This window comes from Monodon monoceros, unplaced genomic scaffold (genome assembly GCF_005190385.1).
Source record: "Monodon monoceros isolate NGI ecotype Baffin Bay Population unplaced genomic scaffold, NGI_Narwhal_1 Super_Scaffold_16, whole genome shotgun sequence".
NCBI lineage: Eukaryota > Metazoa > Chordata > Mammalia > Artiodactyla > Monodontidae > Monodon > Monodon monoceros.
The window spans coordinates 93,456,364-93,473,020 of NW_021703772.1; the positions used below are offsets into that span (position 1 = coordinate 93,456,364).

The 16,657-nt window shown below is 37.1% G+C and overlaps 1 protein-coding gene across 4 annotated transcripts in view; it reads right to left on the minus strand.

Annotated features, from left to right (window-relative positions):
- R3HDM1 (R3H domain containing 1) overlaps window positions 1–16,657 on the minus strand; it is a 179,911-nt gene that overhangs the window by 60,789 nt on the left and 102,465 nt on the right. Inside the window, exons 12-17 of one of the 4 annotated variants that reach the window (XM_029224878.1) lie at window positions 14,264–14,301; window positions 14,105–14,155; window positions 13,766–13,992; window positions 9,763–10,017; window positions 6,870–7,021; window positions 420–704 (exon numbers count right to left, since the gene is read on the minus strand). In XM_029224878.1, coding sequence (XP_029080711.1) covers window positions 420–704; window positions 6,870–7,021; window positions 9,763–10,017; window positions 13,766–13,992; window positions 14,105–14,155; window positions 14,264–14,301 — 1,008 coding nt within the window. The remainder of the gene's footprint in view (window positions 1–419; window positions 705–6,869; window positions 7,022–9,762; window positions 10,018–13,765; window positions 13,993–14,104; window positions 14,156–14,263; window positions 14,302–16,657) is intronic. The other 3 variants (XM_029224875.1, XM_029224876.1, XM_029224877.1) reach the window with 3 other exon arrangements.

A 16,657-nucleotide genomic window follows, 5' to 3' on the forward strand; every position in this document is an offset into this window, starting at 1 on the left:
TGCTTACAGGTTCTCACAAATCCTATCCATGCGAAATTAAAAATAAGCTCTCTAGGGGCTTCCCTGATGGCGCTGGGGTTGAGAATCTGCCTGCCAATGCAGGGGACACGGGTTCGAGCCCTGGTCTGGGAAGATCCCACATGCCGCAGAGCAACTGGGCCCGTGAGCCACAACTACTGAGCCTGCGCGTCTGGAGCCTGTGCTCCGCAACAAGAGAGGCCGCGACAGTGAGAGGCCCACGCACTGCGATGAAGAGTGGCCCCTGCTCGCCGCAACTAGAGAAAGTCCTTGTGCAGAAACGAAGACCCAACACAGACAAAAATAAATAAATTAATTAAAAAACAAAAAACTCTCTAAAGTTAAAAGTGATCTTAAATGAGAGGCTTCCACAGGAGAGAAAAGATGAAAAAGCAGTGTACCTGTGGAGAGGGCTGTTGAATATATCCTTGCTGCTGGAGCACAGGCTGGCTGACAGGATGACCAGAGGCAGAATAGCCAGCAGTCGGGACTGGCTGCCCAGGTGGTAGCGGAGGAGGAGGCGGTGGCGGCGGTGGTGGAGGGGCTGCTGTCATGATATAACCAGACTGCTGTGGGGACTGAAGAACAACAGTGGACTGGAACATGGTGGCGTGAGGATCAGAACCATCTGCAGATGGCTGGCGGGCAAGACTCATGTGGCTAAACTGAGACCCAAGGTTGTCCTGCTAACAAAGGGAGAAGTCAGAAATCAGTAAGCTTTCCACACAGACCAAACTTATCAAAGAAAAATACTTCACATATTTTAAGAAGAGTTGCAGTAGTATATATTACGGAAATCATGTATCTACAACAGACATGACTTAATAGAAGAACAGCTTCAAGAAAATTAGAACTCTAAGGCAGCAAGGTAGGACTATTACAATGCTATCATTGCAAATTACTCATAAAATATATCTAACGGAAATGTATAGCATGCAGAAAAGAGTAGGGTGTAACATTACACAATAAAAAAATGAAAAGACACTATCTAAATAAAGACTAAAGGCACACTTTTATATTATACAATTAACATTTTCTGAAAGGACTTCGAAGACCAGGAGTCTAGCAGTGCACGGTACTAATTACTCTTTACTTTAAATCGGTGCCCTTCTTCCCAGAAGGCAAGATTCAGGTTCTATGCATTTCTGTATCTCCTCCCACACCTAACAATCAAATATACTAGCAGAAATGAAATAAAAAATATAAAATCTACCCTCCCTGATGTACACTCTAATCTCTCAACAATAATTTGGTCATAAACTCTTCCATAGTGTTTATCCGTAAGTCAGGTGTTAGACAAATATAATCCAAATGACAGTTTCCTACTGCTTTTGCTACTTAAGAGAGCCGGCAATGGTGCCCAGCCAAGAAAGGGTTACGACTTATATGCCATCTGACAAATGTTTCTCTGACTCAACAGCATAAGGATCAATTCTGACTAGTCTACATAATATCACTGATATAACAATAATGGGGTTAAAAAGGCATTCCCTTGCTCCCAAGGAGCCACAGATTGGTGACAATATGTACCATATTTTGTTAAGAGGGAAAATTTGAAAAAAAGTTACTTAAAATATTGTGGTAATTGAGTTGTTAGATCAAAGCTGTTGAGATGTCTGCAATTTCTATAATCTGCTGGTTTCTGCAAAGTAAATTAAGGCTATGGAGATGATAAAGGGACTGAAAAAAAAGGGAACCTGACTTAGTGACTGAAAGTATATGGCTTTACTCTTCCCAAATGGTTGTTCTGACAGAGTCTAGCACCATTCATAGAATTCAATGAATAGTTTCAGAAGAGGAAAATATACTTACAAATACCTACTAGCTGTAATTACAACGTAATATGGCCAAATATTTTAAAAAGAGATACCATAACTATATACCACCATCAGAGTCATCTTGGTAAAAAAAGTCATTTTCTTAATCCAATGATCTGCCATTTTTCCAAAACATTTTTGAGGCTTTTATGGTATTTCTAAAAATGTTGTCAACCTTCTCAATGCTGGCAAAATTTCATTTTTTCAGACTGAAAGTGATTTTCGAAAATCATTCAGAGCCAAGGCTGGTAAATAAGGTTGCCTCAAGCTCAAAACAAAAACACCCCCAACAAAACAAAACATTTCTAAAAAGTGGCAAGTGATTTTAAGATATAGCTTATAATTTAACCTGGATGTGATTTCAAAATGTGATGGCCAGATAGTCTGAAAAATAAGAGCATCACTGGGAAAAGTATACTGGTGGTTAGGCAGATTCATTTAAAGGGAAGGACATTAACACTTATTGAATATCTATTTCATGTTAGGCACTATGCAGGAGGTACTTTATACGGTGGCCTCATATGCTCAGTAACTAGAGAAGGTCACACAGAGAACACATGGCAACGGTGTATCTGAGTTCTTACTGAGACATATAACTTGAGGCATACTTTGGATTCAATGAAGTACCATCACTTTTAGTCACAGATTAAATATCTAGAGATCTTCTTTGGAAATATACTAAGGAGGATGTCTTATGTAATTGGAAGCTCCAATTCACCCTAATGACTGATACTAAGTCTACTGGACCTGGGGCACTGGGGAAAGAACAGAAAGCCTAAACCCAGATGAAAGCTGCCACCCCAGGACCACACAGACCTGCACTGGCCTCAATGAGAAAATTAGCTAAAACATCTTAGCACTTGAAAAGGGAGGAAAAGATTAGGCTTTATACAATCACTGTGATAAGCCAATATAACAAATATTTTATGGAAGAGAATAAATTATTTCTAATACAGGTTAGAAATGCTTTTTCAAAATGTATGTAACCCTGACTTTAGAAAATCACAAAAGAACATATCACATCAATCACATTCACAAGGATTCATCACACATCTACCCACAGAAACAACGCAGGAGGTGAATAGAGATATAGTACCACGGAGTATTGCTGGGTGGGTGAGACTGGCAGGAACGGGGATGGGTAAGGGGCTGTAGAGTACTGAACAGGCTGTGAAGAGGGCTGCAGAGGACGAATAGGCTAAGGAATAACAGGTTGGCAAACAATGTTAATGTCGGAATAAAATGTTAGAAGAATTGCATAAAATGGAAAGTTACACTTTTTTTGGCAATAACTTAAAACTACAAAGTCACCTAAAATACAACATTATAGGAAACAACAAAAACAATACTAAGCGAAGAAACTCTACATAGAAAAATTTTGAGAACATACATTTAAATTTAAAACATAATTAGAAAGATAATTTTTTTCATAAAAGTATTTATTAGATTCACTGCAACAGGTAATTTAGACATTTCAAATCCTATTATCTAACAAGACCCCTGGGTTAAGTCAGTAAAAGCAAAACCATTTATCCTTACTTCCTGGTTTGATGACGGGGCTGTTCTACTTAGCTATGTAACACTAAGTAATAAAAGAAAAACTTCACTCACTCTTATTATCAGACAGTATATCTTACATAATACCTATGGCCAAGTATCCTCTCTATTTGATAAGCCATGATTAGATAACTCTTTTGGGACCAAACTGCCTAAATTTTAGCAATTTTTAAACAAAAATGTACTGTGAGTACCATTAATAGCCTAAAGAAAACACACACATACATATAAGCGCGTGCACACACACACAAACAGATCTTTTTACATAAGGAAGATAAACACAGTTTTCTTCTAACTAAACATTTTTATTGAGAGAATATTAGGAGCTGAGAAACTACACTTGGTCTTTGAACAACTCAGGGATTAGGGGCCCTGACCCTCTGCACGGTCAAAAATCTGTGTATAACTTATGGTTGGTCCTGTGCCTGCAGATTCTACTCCACGGATTCAACCAATCACAGATCATGAATACTGTAGTTATGTATTTAGTGAAAAAAATCTATGTATAAGTGGACCCTCGCAGTTCAAACCCATGTGGTTTGACGATCCACTGTAATTATTTGAAATTCTTTTTACTAACGAAATACTCCTGCATTTCAGAGAAAAAAAATTTTAAGTTTTATGTTTCCCAAGGGCACTCAAAACACAGGTGTTCTGAAACATGAACGAGGTTTCAATCCTTTCTAAATTTTAGGGAATACAGCTGGCCATCTATAGGCTAATAATGGCATTTAGTTTCCCAGTCTTACATTTATATAGTTTATTACAAAGGACAATATATATATTGGTTTAATGACTACCATAATCTACCATTCAGGTGGCAATCAGGTTAAGGGAAATTAAGTGACCTCTATACAACCATTTAAACAACCACTGGAGGAACCCAAGTCATTTTATCTAATGAAAACTCTTAGTTTTGGTTACAATATACATACATGAATCTCCCTGGACAATATCTCCAAACAGTATACTTTAGAAACGCAAAATTAACTAAATAAGATTTAGTTAATTTTGGGAACTAAAATTAACTAAATTAACAGGGAATAATCTAGATAAGGAGAAATTCTTAGGACTAAGACGTATAATGATGAGTTTGCCCTTCCACCACAAAATCAACACAACAGTTTCTGGAAAAAATGAAAGGCTTAGATTAGTTTAGAATTCCACAAAAAATTCTAGAGCTAACATACTAAAAAAAGTATAAGCTGAAAATCTACAGAGTAGCCACTGGTTCCTCACTAACCTCTTGACTAGAAATTAGCAAGCTTCCTAATGGATGACAGCACATATCACACTAAATGAGGTGTTGTGGCTTTAAAACTACCAAGTACAAGCTATATAATGTGTTATTAAGTCAGACAACCATTAAGACACAACTTTCTTCCAGAAAACGTGACCTACTAGGTCAGTGTCAGATGAAACAAAGGCCTTAGTCTGCTGGGGCGTAAAAGAAAGAAGAATACTGTGAGTACTAAGGGTAGGACTTAATGTCTGCTAGAGTGTCAAGTGGTAATGAGAAAAATGTGGGCTAGAAGACTGGCTGATCAAAGTGAAATTCTGACACTACGTAGAAAAGAAAAAGCGTTAGCACTTCCTTTTTCCTACTTAAATTGCAACTGGCTGTAAAATAACATCCACTTAAAGTGACTGGTTTCAAGAACGCAGCCCATTTGAAGGCTTTGGAAATCACAGCATTACTGTGTTCGGTTATTTGAAATTTCATGGATGAATTATCTCAGTGTGCAAGAGATCGCTACTGAGTATCATTTGTTCATCAATTCTCTATTCTTGTATTTGACGAAGAATTACCAGAAACACCTGAAGCAATGCCAGGAAAAACAGCCATGGAGTTTGAGGCATACCCCAAAATTTCAAGTTATAGTCTATTAAGACAGCATTTCTTTTTTTTTTTGCAGTATGCAGACCTCTCACTGTTGTGGCCTCTCCCGTTGCGGAGCACAGGCTCTGGACGCGCAGGCTCAGCAGCCATGGCTCACGGGCCCAGCCTCTCCGCGGTGTGTGGGATCTTCCCGGACCAGGGCACGAACCCATGTCCCCTACATCGGCAGGCGGACTCTCAACCACTGCGCCACCAGGAAAGCCCTAAGACAGCATTTCTAAACTAAGCTGCCTACATCTTCACTTAGGACTGCCTTTTAAAGCTAAATCAGGCAAAGCTATTTCTAAGAGATAATAATCTGAAACATATAACCACAGATAAACCCTTAGGATTTTTTGAAGGTATCTGACTAACATTATTTCCATTGAATTAAATCAAATGAAAATCAGTCCTATAAAGCTCCTGGTGAAATTCACAGCACTGCAAAGACGACCACACGATAGCAAATGAAAGGGAAACACTTCAAGACCAAGTTGAATGAAACCAAGGCACAGAAGGCCAGGGAGGGAGTTTTATGTAGTTTAATATGTACCTGAGTGTATGTAATCAAACGGGGTTGGGAAGTAGGTATGGGAGTCTTTGGAAGTAGTTTTAGACAGTTTCCTCTACATATATGAATTCATTTGTATGGTCTTGGAAGTGCATCAAACACCTTGAAGTCCTACTGCAGAGAAACTGCCTTGCCCAGTATTACAAGTCTTAATTGCCAGAGCAATAATTATTTGCATTAGTTTAAAAATATTTGATAACTTTATCAAACTGCTCATACATTTTTCACCCCTGCAGTACAAATATAACTTGTGAATAAAACTAATGAAATTTCTCCAGTTCAAGTTTATCACTATACTTCTTTCACAAAACATTACTCTGCATGTTCTCACCAGTGGAATATTTAGATCGTCTTCCAGGGAAAAAGAGGTGCAAATAACTGTACAAACTGCCTTTGATATGCTACACAACCTTTAAAAGATAGAATGAAAGTAAGAATTTACACTAGTATAGTCAAGTTCAGCAAGAATGAGTAACACATCTACAGGGGAAAAGCTTGAATGTGAAAATGCATGTGTAAACGCTAAACATTTATACAAATTCAAGATATTATTAAGAGTACTGCTGAGAATTCTAAGTCAATGTTTCTGTCTTTATCTTTCATAGAGCAGGTGGGGTGGAGAGTACCTTGTAGCGAGGCGAGTCAACTCAGTTTCTTCTAAGTGCTTGATCTGTTGAATCTTAGAACAACTCACTTTGCTCACTGGGGTAAGGAACTATCTTAGCTTTGCTTTTTATTCCTCTGGTCCCTTGCCTGCTGTTGTGAAATGCAAGGTATAAAATACTCACCATACAGGGTCATGAGATAAAAATTTCCCTTCCTTCCAATATATATTCTGTTTTCATTAGCAGAAAAGCCCTTGAAGTTAACCTCTCTTCCTACGAGCGATGAGTAGGACATCACTGGTGGAGAATACTAAAGTTCTAAGAGACACTTACTTGGGCTCCCTCGATTATAATTAGTGACTTTAGTCCCAAATATGCAAAGGCAGGTGAACTTAGCATTGTGTAATCGTGGACGTGTGCACCTGTGAGAAGATGTGATGGGCTGCTTGCTGCTGAGGTGGCAGTGCTGGCAGAGGCGGCTGTGGAGGTCCAGGCACTTGGGCTCTAACTGGCTGTTGAGTCACAGGAGGGCTACACACAACTGGACTCCCATCTGGGTTTAGGAAGGGCTGACCTGAAAATTTTAAAAAGGAGGAACAAAAGATCATTTACGATGGAGACCGAATATAGGTCGCTCTACAGAAAACTTACAGCACATGTCTGCAGTCCTGATTCATAATTCCAAAAGCGTCAAGGTTCTGGAAACCAAAACTTTTCTTACCTTGGAAAGCAAAGCCTGACCTTACACGAGCCTATTAATAGTCTTTATATTTCCCACTTAGAGTAAATATTCAAAATTTTTGCTGCGGTGTTTTACTATGGGGGTGCCACGCCAGAAACCACTTGAGTTGTTTTATACTACACAGTATTTTCCAAGAAACTCAATTCTGAAACACATCTTGCTCAAGGGATTGAGTTACAGGATTGTGTAACATTTCAGTTTCAAGGGGAAAAAAAAAAATACTTGACTTTGGGATACTGGAAGTTTATTAATTAGCCTGTTAGATGGTAAGAAATATCTAATTTACAGGTCACACTGCATATATTTAACTAGTAATATTAAAAGCTGATGAAAATTTAAATGGTTGATAACTTCAAATTTCAAATTGTGGAGTTGATGGCAGTGTCCTTATTTTATAACTTCTAACTTGTTAAAGTAGAAAATAATTTAAAAATTCTAAATAATTTTCTAAAAAAATTTCCTTTCACTTCCAATGAGCTTTACTCATAGGTAAGAAATAAAACGAGACAGAACTTTAGTACTGATTTTGAGGCTTATTCTTATTGGTTACCAATTACGGGAGGAATACTTTTAAGTAAGTCTCTACACATACATTCTAAACAAGTTTTTCTTATTATACAAAGTAATATTCTTAGAAATAACTAACAAATACAGAAAAAAACTAACAAATACAGATCAGAAAGTAAATAAACTCTCCATAATCTTATCATCAACAATTTGGATACCTTCTTCCAGACTTTTTCAATGTACACATAAACAGATTCAAAGAGTAGTATTTTTCCTTACTATACACTGAATGATTTAAAAAAACACACTAGATTATTAAAAAAAGAAAGAAAGAAAAATGAAAGGACTATGTGAAATAAAGAGATCATTGACTACATACCCTTTTAGGATGGGAAGAATATCTATGTGTCTTAAACTGCCTTCAAAACATCCTCTCTTTTTTTAAAATGAACTTGTGACATATAATAAAATAATATTTGGGAAAGCAGAATACACTGTTCCATTGCTGTCAAGTGGGAAAAGTTCGCCAAAGTCAAATTATTTTCATTAGTTAATTTCCTGATAATTTATGTGATGGTTATAGATAACTAAAAGCAAGCCATGCTGGATATTTGTTGATTGTTATAAATAATTTTGAAAAAAAAATGGTAGAGAAGACTTGAGTGAAAGCATGTTTAAAAGTAACTTAAGGATTGTGTGAAAAAAGGTGGATGTGTGGTGATGCTGTTCTCAAAAACAAAGAGATCACTTTTGGGCTAATTTAAAATTAAGTATACAATTTAATTTCAGGTTGCTTAGTTTCTCTTTTCTACTCAAATGAAGCTTCCACGTTACCAAAACCATGTTAACTAATATTCTGAATTAAAAATAATAGAAAATAGTAAAATATTAAATCATCTTATATTCTGCTCCAGGAAAACAGGAAGTTTAGTAATATAATAGACTTGAAGGATCAGAAGATAACGGTTATAAAGCAAAAACTGAGTTTCTGAAGAGTCAGTTATTTACGCTAATTCCATTTTTACAACAGAAACAAAAGTTTGAATACTTTATCTTAAAAAAGAGATGCAAATGAAATCTGAAGGTAACAAGTTCCCAGCCATGGTTTTTTCTACAACAAACAAAAGGCAAGTTTCAGAACACTCAGAGACTCTGACACTCTCACCTGTATCTACTTTGCCCAACTACTACCATGCTGATATGACCACATTAGCTAAATCTGAATCTTTAAGGAAGGTTATTGAATGACTTAAGGTTATTTTCATTATCTTACCGTATGATTGGGCTATGTTATTTTGATTAGAAACCAAAACTTCTTGCCATTTAAAAAAAATTTTATTTTCTCAATATAAGTCATTTTTGCCAATATACATAATGAAATGTATTATGACTGCAGTTTCTTAATCTCTCTGAAGTTCAGTTTCCTTATCTGTAAATGTAGATTTCACCTACCTAACAGGGTTGCTATAAGTAATGTATTTAAAGCACATAACACAGTACATGACACATGATAAACACTCAATAAACACAAAGTACTATCTAATTGCAAAGAATGTGTTGTCAATATTAATTCATAACGACTATCTATTTTCTTTCACTGCTAATAAGATGTTCTTTAGCTTTTCCTAAGTAGAAAACAGTTACCGTATTCAGAAGAGCAATTACTTATGGGTTCTTTCCACCGCATTACGTAAGAAGTAAGAGCTGCTAACGTTCTCCTTCTTCATGAAATGCATACTATTTTTCCCACGGTAAAACTGTTCTATCAAATAAAGTTCTTTCAAAGGTGGTTGTCCCATTTCTAGGAAATGAATTGTTTCTTAATTATTTGGCCTAAAAGATGGTGTCATGGATGTCACAAGGAGAAAAATACTTTCTGATATAAATGTCTTTTAACATTCTCTAGCATAAAGTGTTTTTATTAAAGTTCTAGGGAAAATGCTAATCACACATGAAATATAAAAAGCTGACAATGCATATACAGATAATACATTTAATACATATTCTTTAGTTTTCAGATAACTCCTGATATCTCAACTGAAATAAACCTTTTTCTGGATACCAACCTGTTTGTGGGTTGATCAGAATACTGCCAGGTGGTATGCCTGTCGCTTCCAAGGGAAGCAAAAAGAAGCTAGTGCTAGGAGATGCGACTTGCCCATTTAGGCCACCATCAAAGGAAAGAGAACTATGAGTGCTGACAGTTGGATAGACGACAGGTGCGCCATGAGAAGACTGGCTGAGAGCTGTACCTGGAAGAGGCTGCTGGATGTGAGAGAGAGAGCCCGTAGATGACCCTACACTACCAGAAGACTCAGAACCTAGGGGAGGAGTAATGAAAAAGAGGGAATTTTTTAAACCTCATATAAAAACGCAGGTTTTAAATATGTAACAATAAAATTCACATTGCATAACATGCAGTTACCACATAAAAGCATGAACTATTTTTGACTTACTGTACAATTTTGCTTCCCCTCCCCACCAAGAACATGTTTAACACAGCAAAACTGATCACATAAGTTGCAAGAGAAGTCATAGCCAAAGCATGCAACTAAAGCAAGTCTATAATACTGGGGTGGCCAAAAGATTCGTTCGGTTTTTTTCCGTAAGATGGCTCTAGTAGCACTTAGTTCTCTTTAACTTCATTTGAAACAAGTTTGTTAGACTGTATGTGACAGCTGCAGTTAAAAAAAAACTTACCAAAAATTGGTGAATTTTTGTAAAGCCGTTTTAATATTGAAGATGGAAGAAAATAGCAACATTTTCTGCATATTATGCTTTATTATTTCAAGAAAGGTAAAAACGCAACTGAAACATAAAAAGAGATTTGTGCCGTGTATAGAGAAGGTGCTGCGACTGATCGAATACGTCAAAAGTGGTTTGCGAAGTTTCGTGATGGATATTTCCTGCTGGACGATACTCCAGAGATGAGTAGACTAGTTGAAGTTGACAGCGATCAAACTGAGACGTTAATTGAGAACAATCAACGTTATACTACATAGGAGATAGGTGACATACTCAAAATATCCAAATCAAGCATTGAAAATCATTTGCACTAGCCTGGTTATGTGAATCGCTTTGATGTTTGGGTTCCACGTAAGTTAAGTGAAAAAAACCTCGACTGTATTTCTACATGAAATTCTCTACTGAAATGTAATGAAATCGGTTTTTTTTTTTTTTTTTTTTTGCGGTATGGGGGCCTCTCACTGCTGTGGCCTCTCCCGTTGCGGAGCACAGGCTCCGGACGCGCAGGCTCAGCGGCCAGGGCTCACGGGCCCAGCCGCTCTGCGGCATGTGGGATCTTCCCGGACCGGGGCATGAACCCGCGTCCGCTGCATCGGCAGGCGGACTCTCAACCACTGCGCCACCAAGGAAGCCCCGAAATCGTTCCGTTTTTAAAACACATTGTGACGGGCGATGAAAAGTGGATACTATAAGATAATGTGGAATGGAAGAGATCATGGGGCAAGTGAAATGAACCACCAACCACACCAAAGGCCGCTCTTCACCCAAAGAAGGTGATTGTGTAAATGGTGGGATTGGAAGGGGGTCCTCTATTATGAGCTCCTTCCGGAAAACCAAACGATTCACTCCAAGAAGTACTGCTCCCAGTTAGACCAAATGAAAGCAGCACTCGAAGAAAAGCGTCCAGAATTAGTCAACAGAACACACATAATCTTCCATCAAGGTAACGCAAGATGGCATGTTTCTCTGATGACCAGGCAAAAACTGTTACAGCTTGGCTGGGAAGTTCTGATTCATCTGCCGTATTCACCAGACATCGCACCTTTGGATTTCCATTTATTTCAGTCTTTACAAAATTCTCTTAATGGAAAAAAATTTCAATTCTCTTGAAGACTGTAAAAGGCACCTGGAACAGTTCTTTGCTCAAAAAGATAAAAAGTTTTGGGAAGATGGAATTATGAAGTTGCCTGAAAAATGGCAGAAGGCAATGGAACGGTGAATATGTTGTTCAATAAAGTTCTTGGTGAAAATGAAAAATGTGTCTTTTATTTTTACTTAAAAACCGAAGGCACTATTTGGCCAACCCAATAACAGCAGCCACAGACAGCCACAAAAAACACATTACCCACATTCCCAAAAGGACAAAGTTATGTATATTTTTACCTTTTAGATTAACACCTAGGAATATACAGATTATAATTTTTCCCCCAGGACAAAGAACTTAGCACAGCCAAATGCCCAAAACCTCTTATATCAGAAACCCCTTGTCTATAAGAACACAGAAAGATTAAGAGTAGTGTAGGAAATAACAAAAATGATAATTCTCTATCAAGAGAAACAACTGTCAGGTTTCACTGCAGACTTTCATTTTCAGCTCGTAATCATAGCATCTTCCTGTAACGTAAAGTCAACTTTCAATTTTTTATCATAGCAAGGGACAAAGGTAGAATAAAAATATTCCAAGTACTTACATTAGCATCAGCTTAAAATTTATTTCTCACTGTACTTAATAAGCTAATTTGTTTTTAACTGCTTTCCCGCCTCCAATCTACTTAATTTTCTATTATATAGAGACTGAAGAAGTCACTGACTTTCAGTATAATGGCTTAAGGTAGACAATGAGACAATGAAAGAAAGGAAAAGAGTTTGATGATGTAAATAGTTAATTAGGTTTTGAATAACAGAACTGACTCTGGGATGGAGAATTAATTTAATGAATGACATAAACAAACATGTACACTACAGCGATCGCCTCAGAAGGATAACTTCTATTTTAAGTTGTGCCAAAAATGACTATCTCCAAGAACTATATGAAAAAAAAATTTTTCCTAATAAAAGAATTAAATATTTATTTTCATCTCTGAAGATAATATAGATTATAAATAGTACATGTTCTAAAAATGTTTTAGGGACTTCCCTGGTGATCTAGTGGTTGAGAATATGTCTTGCAATGCAGGGTCACTGGTTTGATCCCTGGTCAGGGAACTAAGATCCCACATGCTGCTGGGCAACTGGGCCCGTGCGCTGCAACTACTGAGCCTGTGCACTCTGGAGCCTGCGCACCGCAACGAAAGATCCCACGTGCCATAACTAAGACTCGATGCAGCAAAAAAATATAAATAAATAAATTTAAAAAAATGTTTTAATTTGGCTGTGTGTCTAAATGACTTTCTCACAACACATGAGTAGTTTTTTTTCCTGTTATGATGACATGATGACTGACCGTTTATCAAATAAATGCATATTTGGTACATATGCATATTGTATTCCTAAAATTTACCTATCTTTAGCAAGAGTCTATCATATACACTAAGACATTTTAAATATCCACATTATAAGTTAAAAAGATGACAAGTGCAATTCACAAACCTTAAGAATTTAAAGTACTGAATTACAGTCAGAGATGAGAAAAATTTACTCTGTCACCTTCAAATTTACACCTCTCCCTTCAGTTGTTATCTGTGTAAAACCATGTATCTAGGCTTTACCCGAAAGGATAAAGAGCCATTTCCGCTGATTTTCATGCTTATTTTGGGATACAAATAAAGATCCGTGAGGATCCTAAAAGAGACATGAACTTTAGTATCAAAGCCAGTGAAAGTGAAAAGAGAAAAATGCTAGGAGCCTAAAAGTTATGTAATCTAAAAGCAAAGAAGCTAGTAGAATGAGAATGTTATTGAAATTTCTACTTATCCATAATAATTACATTGTATTATATTTCTTTAGTTTTTAAATTCCTCAAAAACTCCTCAGCAATTTTATATGTTTTTTTGGAATGGCAAATGAACTTTATCATGAAATGCACTCAAAAATATGATAGTATTAGCTGAATTTCAGCTAATGATAGTATTAGCTGAAAATGCAATCAATGTTAACTAATCCTAGGTAAGGAAAGATGCCTTCTGTAAATCTCTCTCACACAGAGAATAAATCCTAATGTCAGTAAACGTGTTACCTCTTAAGTACTTCGGAGGTGCTCAATGTACTGCTGGTAGGAATCCTATATTTTAGGATAATTACAGAAGCCACATGATGAATAAAGAGCTAAGACAACATTAGGGAAACTAATGTTTTGACTGCACAGTTCTAGACAGATATTTATACCTGTTTTTGAAAGCCTGCCTATGCTTTTGCTGCTTCCAGAACTATCACCTCTTGTCAGAACTGAAATTCCACTGAAGCTGCTGGCTTTGGTTACAGCGGGCTTGAAGTTTCGGAGAGAGCTGTCTGAATCTGTGCTGCTCCAGGGTCGTGGTTCAGAGTACTTCAACTCGTTCTCAGTGCTGCTTTGATGGCTATTTGTTGATCTCCCTGAAGAATCTTTATTAACTCTGTAATTTAGAAATAAAACTTTGAAAAGCTAATAGAGACAAAAAGGAAAATTATAAAAAAATGCTTTAAATATTCAATACTGTGTACTGCACGAAAACATGCTTCCAATACCTAAATATCTGGCGCCTCTGCTGGGTGCTACTAGCATCCTCGTCTTGGATTCTGTTGGCATTTTCATAAAACATTTTTATTTTTATTTTTTTTAAACATTTTAATTTTTATTAGCATCAGTGAGACACTTAGCAAAACAAATATTAAAAAGCCTCTCACCTTTTGTCAATAATATAATTCTCTTGGGAACACAGGGACTAGAAAGAAAGAACAGATATAAAAAGTTGAGCATTTGTCAGATAATGCCATCTGGAAACTAATGATGACAACAAAAACCGTGTAATAATTTTAAAAAAGTAGTTACCCTCACCCCTCAAATCAAACATGGTGATAATTTGCAAAAATAAGTGACAATGAAAAATTATTTTGGCTTGGAGATAACTATGCTTATTTTTAACAGATATACATTTTTGAAGCCACTCATTTTTGTTGTACAAAGTAACTTGAAATTCAAATATCTCTCTAAAAAGTGAACCCATTTTCACTATTACATATTCGAAGTAAACACCTGTCTCTAGATTACACCTCCTCCACTCAACAAATATTTTGATCACCTGTGCTTTGGCAGTAGCTGTAGCAGTGAACAAGCAGCTACGCCTCAATGTAGCTTACAGCCAAAATCCTCCAGTGCTATTAACCTAACTCAGGCAACCATCTGTTTTGCATCTTGTATTATTACAACAGTCTTCTAGTTTTCCAGCTACCAGTTTTGCTCTTTTCTTCCAATTTAAACAGCAGAAGCCATAGCTATCTCTCTAAAATATCAATCTGATCACGTCTGTTCCCTCCTTAATAGCCCCCTTCATTCTAGCACAGGGGTCCGCAAACTACAGTCAGCTACCTGTTTTTGTAAATACAGATTCATCGGAAGACAGCCATGCCCATTCATTCGTGTATTGTCTATGGATGCTTTCATATTAAAATGGCAGATTTGAGTTGTTGCAATAAAGACTATATAGCTTGAAAAAGACTAAAATACTCATTATCTGTCCCATTATAGAAAAAGTTTGCTGACCCCTGCTCTAGCTAAAAGCCCCAAACTCCTTAACTAGCTTTCAGGAGCAAGTCACCTGCTTCCTGCTTATTTCTCCAATTGAAACGTCCCTCAATTCTTGTCACCTAGGCTACAATCCAGGTACTCTGAATCTCTCAATTCCTCATTGTCAAGTTCTCCTTTATCTCTGGCTCTCTGCAGATGTTGACCCTGGACACAGAATACTTCACTCCTTCAGTTCTTCTCTTGGAAGCTGACTCTCCCTCTCACTCCTCAATTCTGTTTTGTGGTGCTTCTCTGCTGTGTTCCTTATTTTACCTTCACGTTTCTATACAAATCACACACCACATTGTCATTATCTGAATACTCATCATGGGTAAAGACCTCATCCATCTTACAAACTAGAGAGAGGAAAGAGATCTAGGTTAGGCTCTGAGTTCAGAAGACATGCGCTGAAATCCCAACTCTGTCATTTTCTAGCTGGATGATCCTTGTCTATTTTCCTTAGTTTCCTGGAGCCTCAGTTTACTTATCTATAAAATAAAAACAGTGATAGTATCTACCATATATAGGGTTGTTTGGGAGATAAATTAATGTACATGTCCATGGATATGTTCTCCAGTGCCCAGCACAGCACCTACTATACATGATCAATAAGATTTGTTGAATATTATAAAGTTTTAACTGACAGTCTAGATTTTAATGTCATTTACTTTTTTGTGTGTGTGGTACACGGGCCTCTCACTGTTGTGGCCTCTCCCGTTGCCGAGTACAGGCTCCGGACGCGCAGGCTCAGCGGCCATGGCTCATGGGCCTAGCCGCTCTGCGGCATGTGGGATCTTCCCGGACCGGGACACGAACTCGTGTCCCCTGCATCGGCAGGCGGACTCTCAACCACTGCGCCACCAGGGAAGCCCTACATATAGTCTTATATTCTTGACTAGTATCCTGTACTGCACAGAGCAGGTGCTTAACAGATATTGGTAAAATCAAACTGATTCTCCCTTAAATATATGTGTAAAATAATCAGCCACTTAAAAGATCTCTTCCAGGACTTCCCTGGTGGTCCAATGGTTAAGACTCTAAGCTCCCAAAGCGGGGGGTGTGGGTTGGATCCCGGGTCAGGAAACTAAGATCCCACAGGCCGCACAGAGCAGCCAAAAAACAACAACAGCAACAACAAAGATCTCTTCCGTATAATCACTTATAAAGTAGAAAACAAATATTAAACTGAAAAATCAATTAGCTGTATTTTAAAAGAAGAAACAAGTTATTTATCAAGAAAAGTCCACTAACAAGTAGGATTTAGAGTACATGATTTTGTAGACAGTGAACAATGTTCTAAAAATCTCAACTCTGTGAGAAGTCTGGAAGAAAAAAATATTACATAAACTATACACTCAGTCTAATATACTACTCCTTAGTCGATCTGCTTTCAGCTTTTGAAAAGTTTATACAACTGGTGCAAAGTAGTATTTTATAAACTACTAAATCATTAACATGAACAGGACAGACTGCAGTATTTCTAAAGGGGTGACTTTATATGTAACAAATGTAGT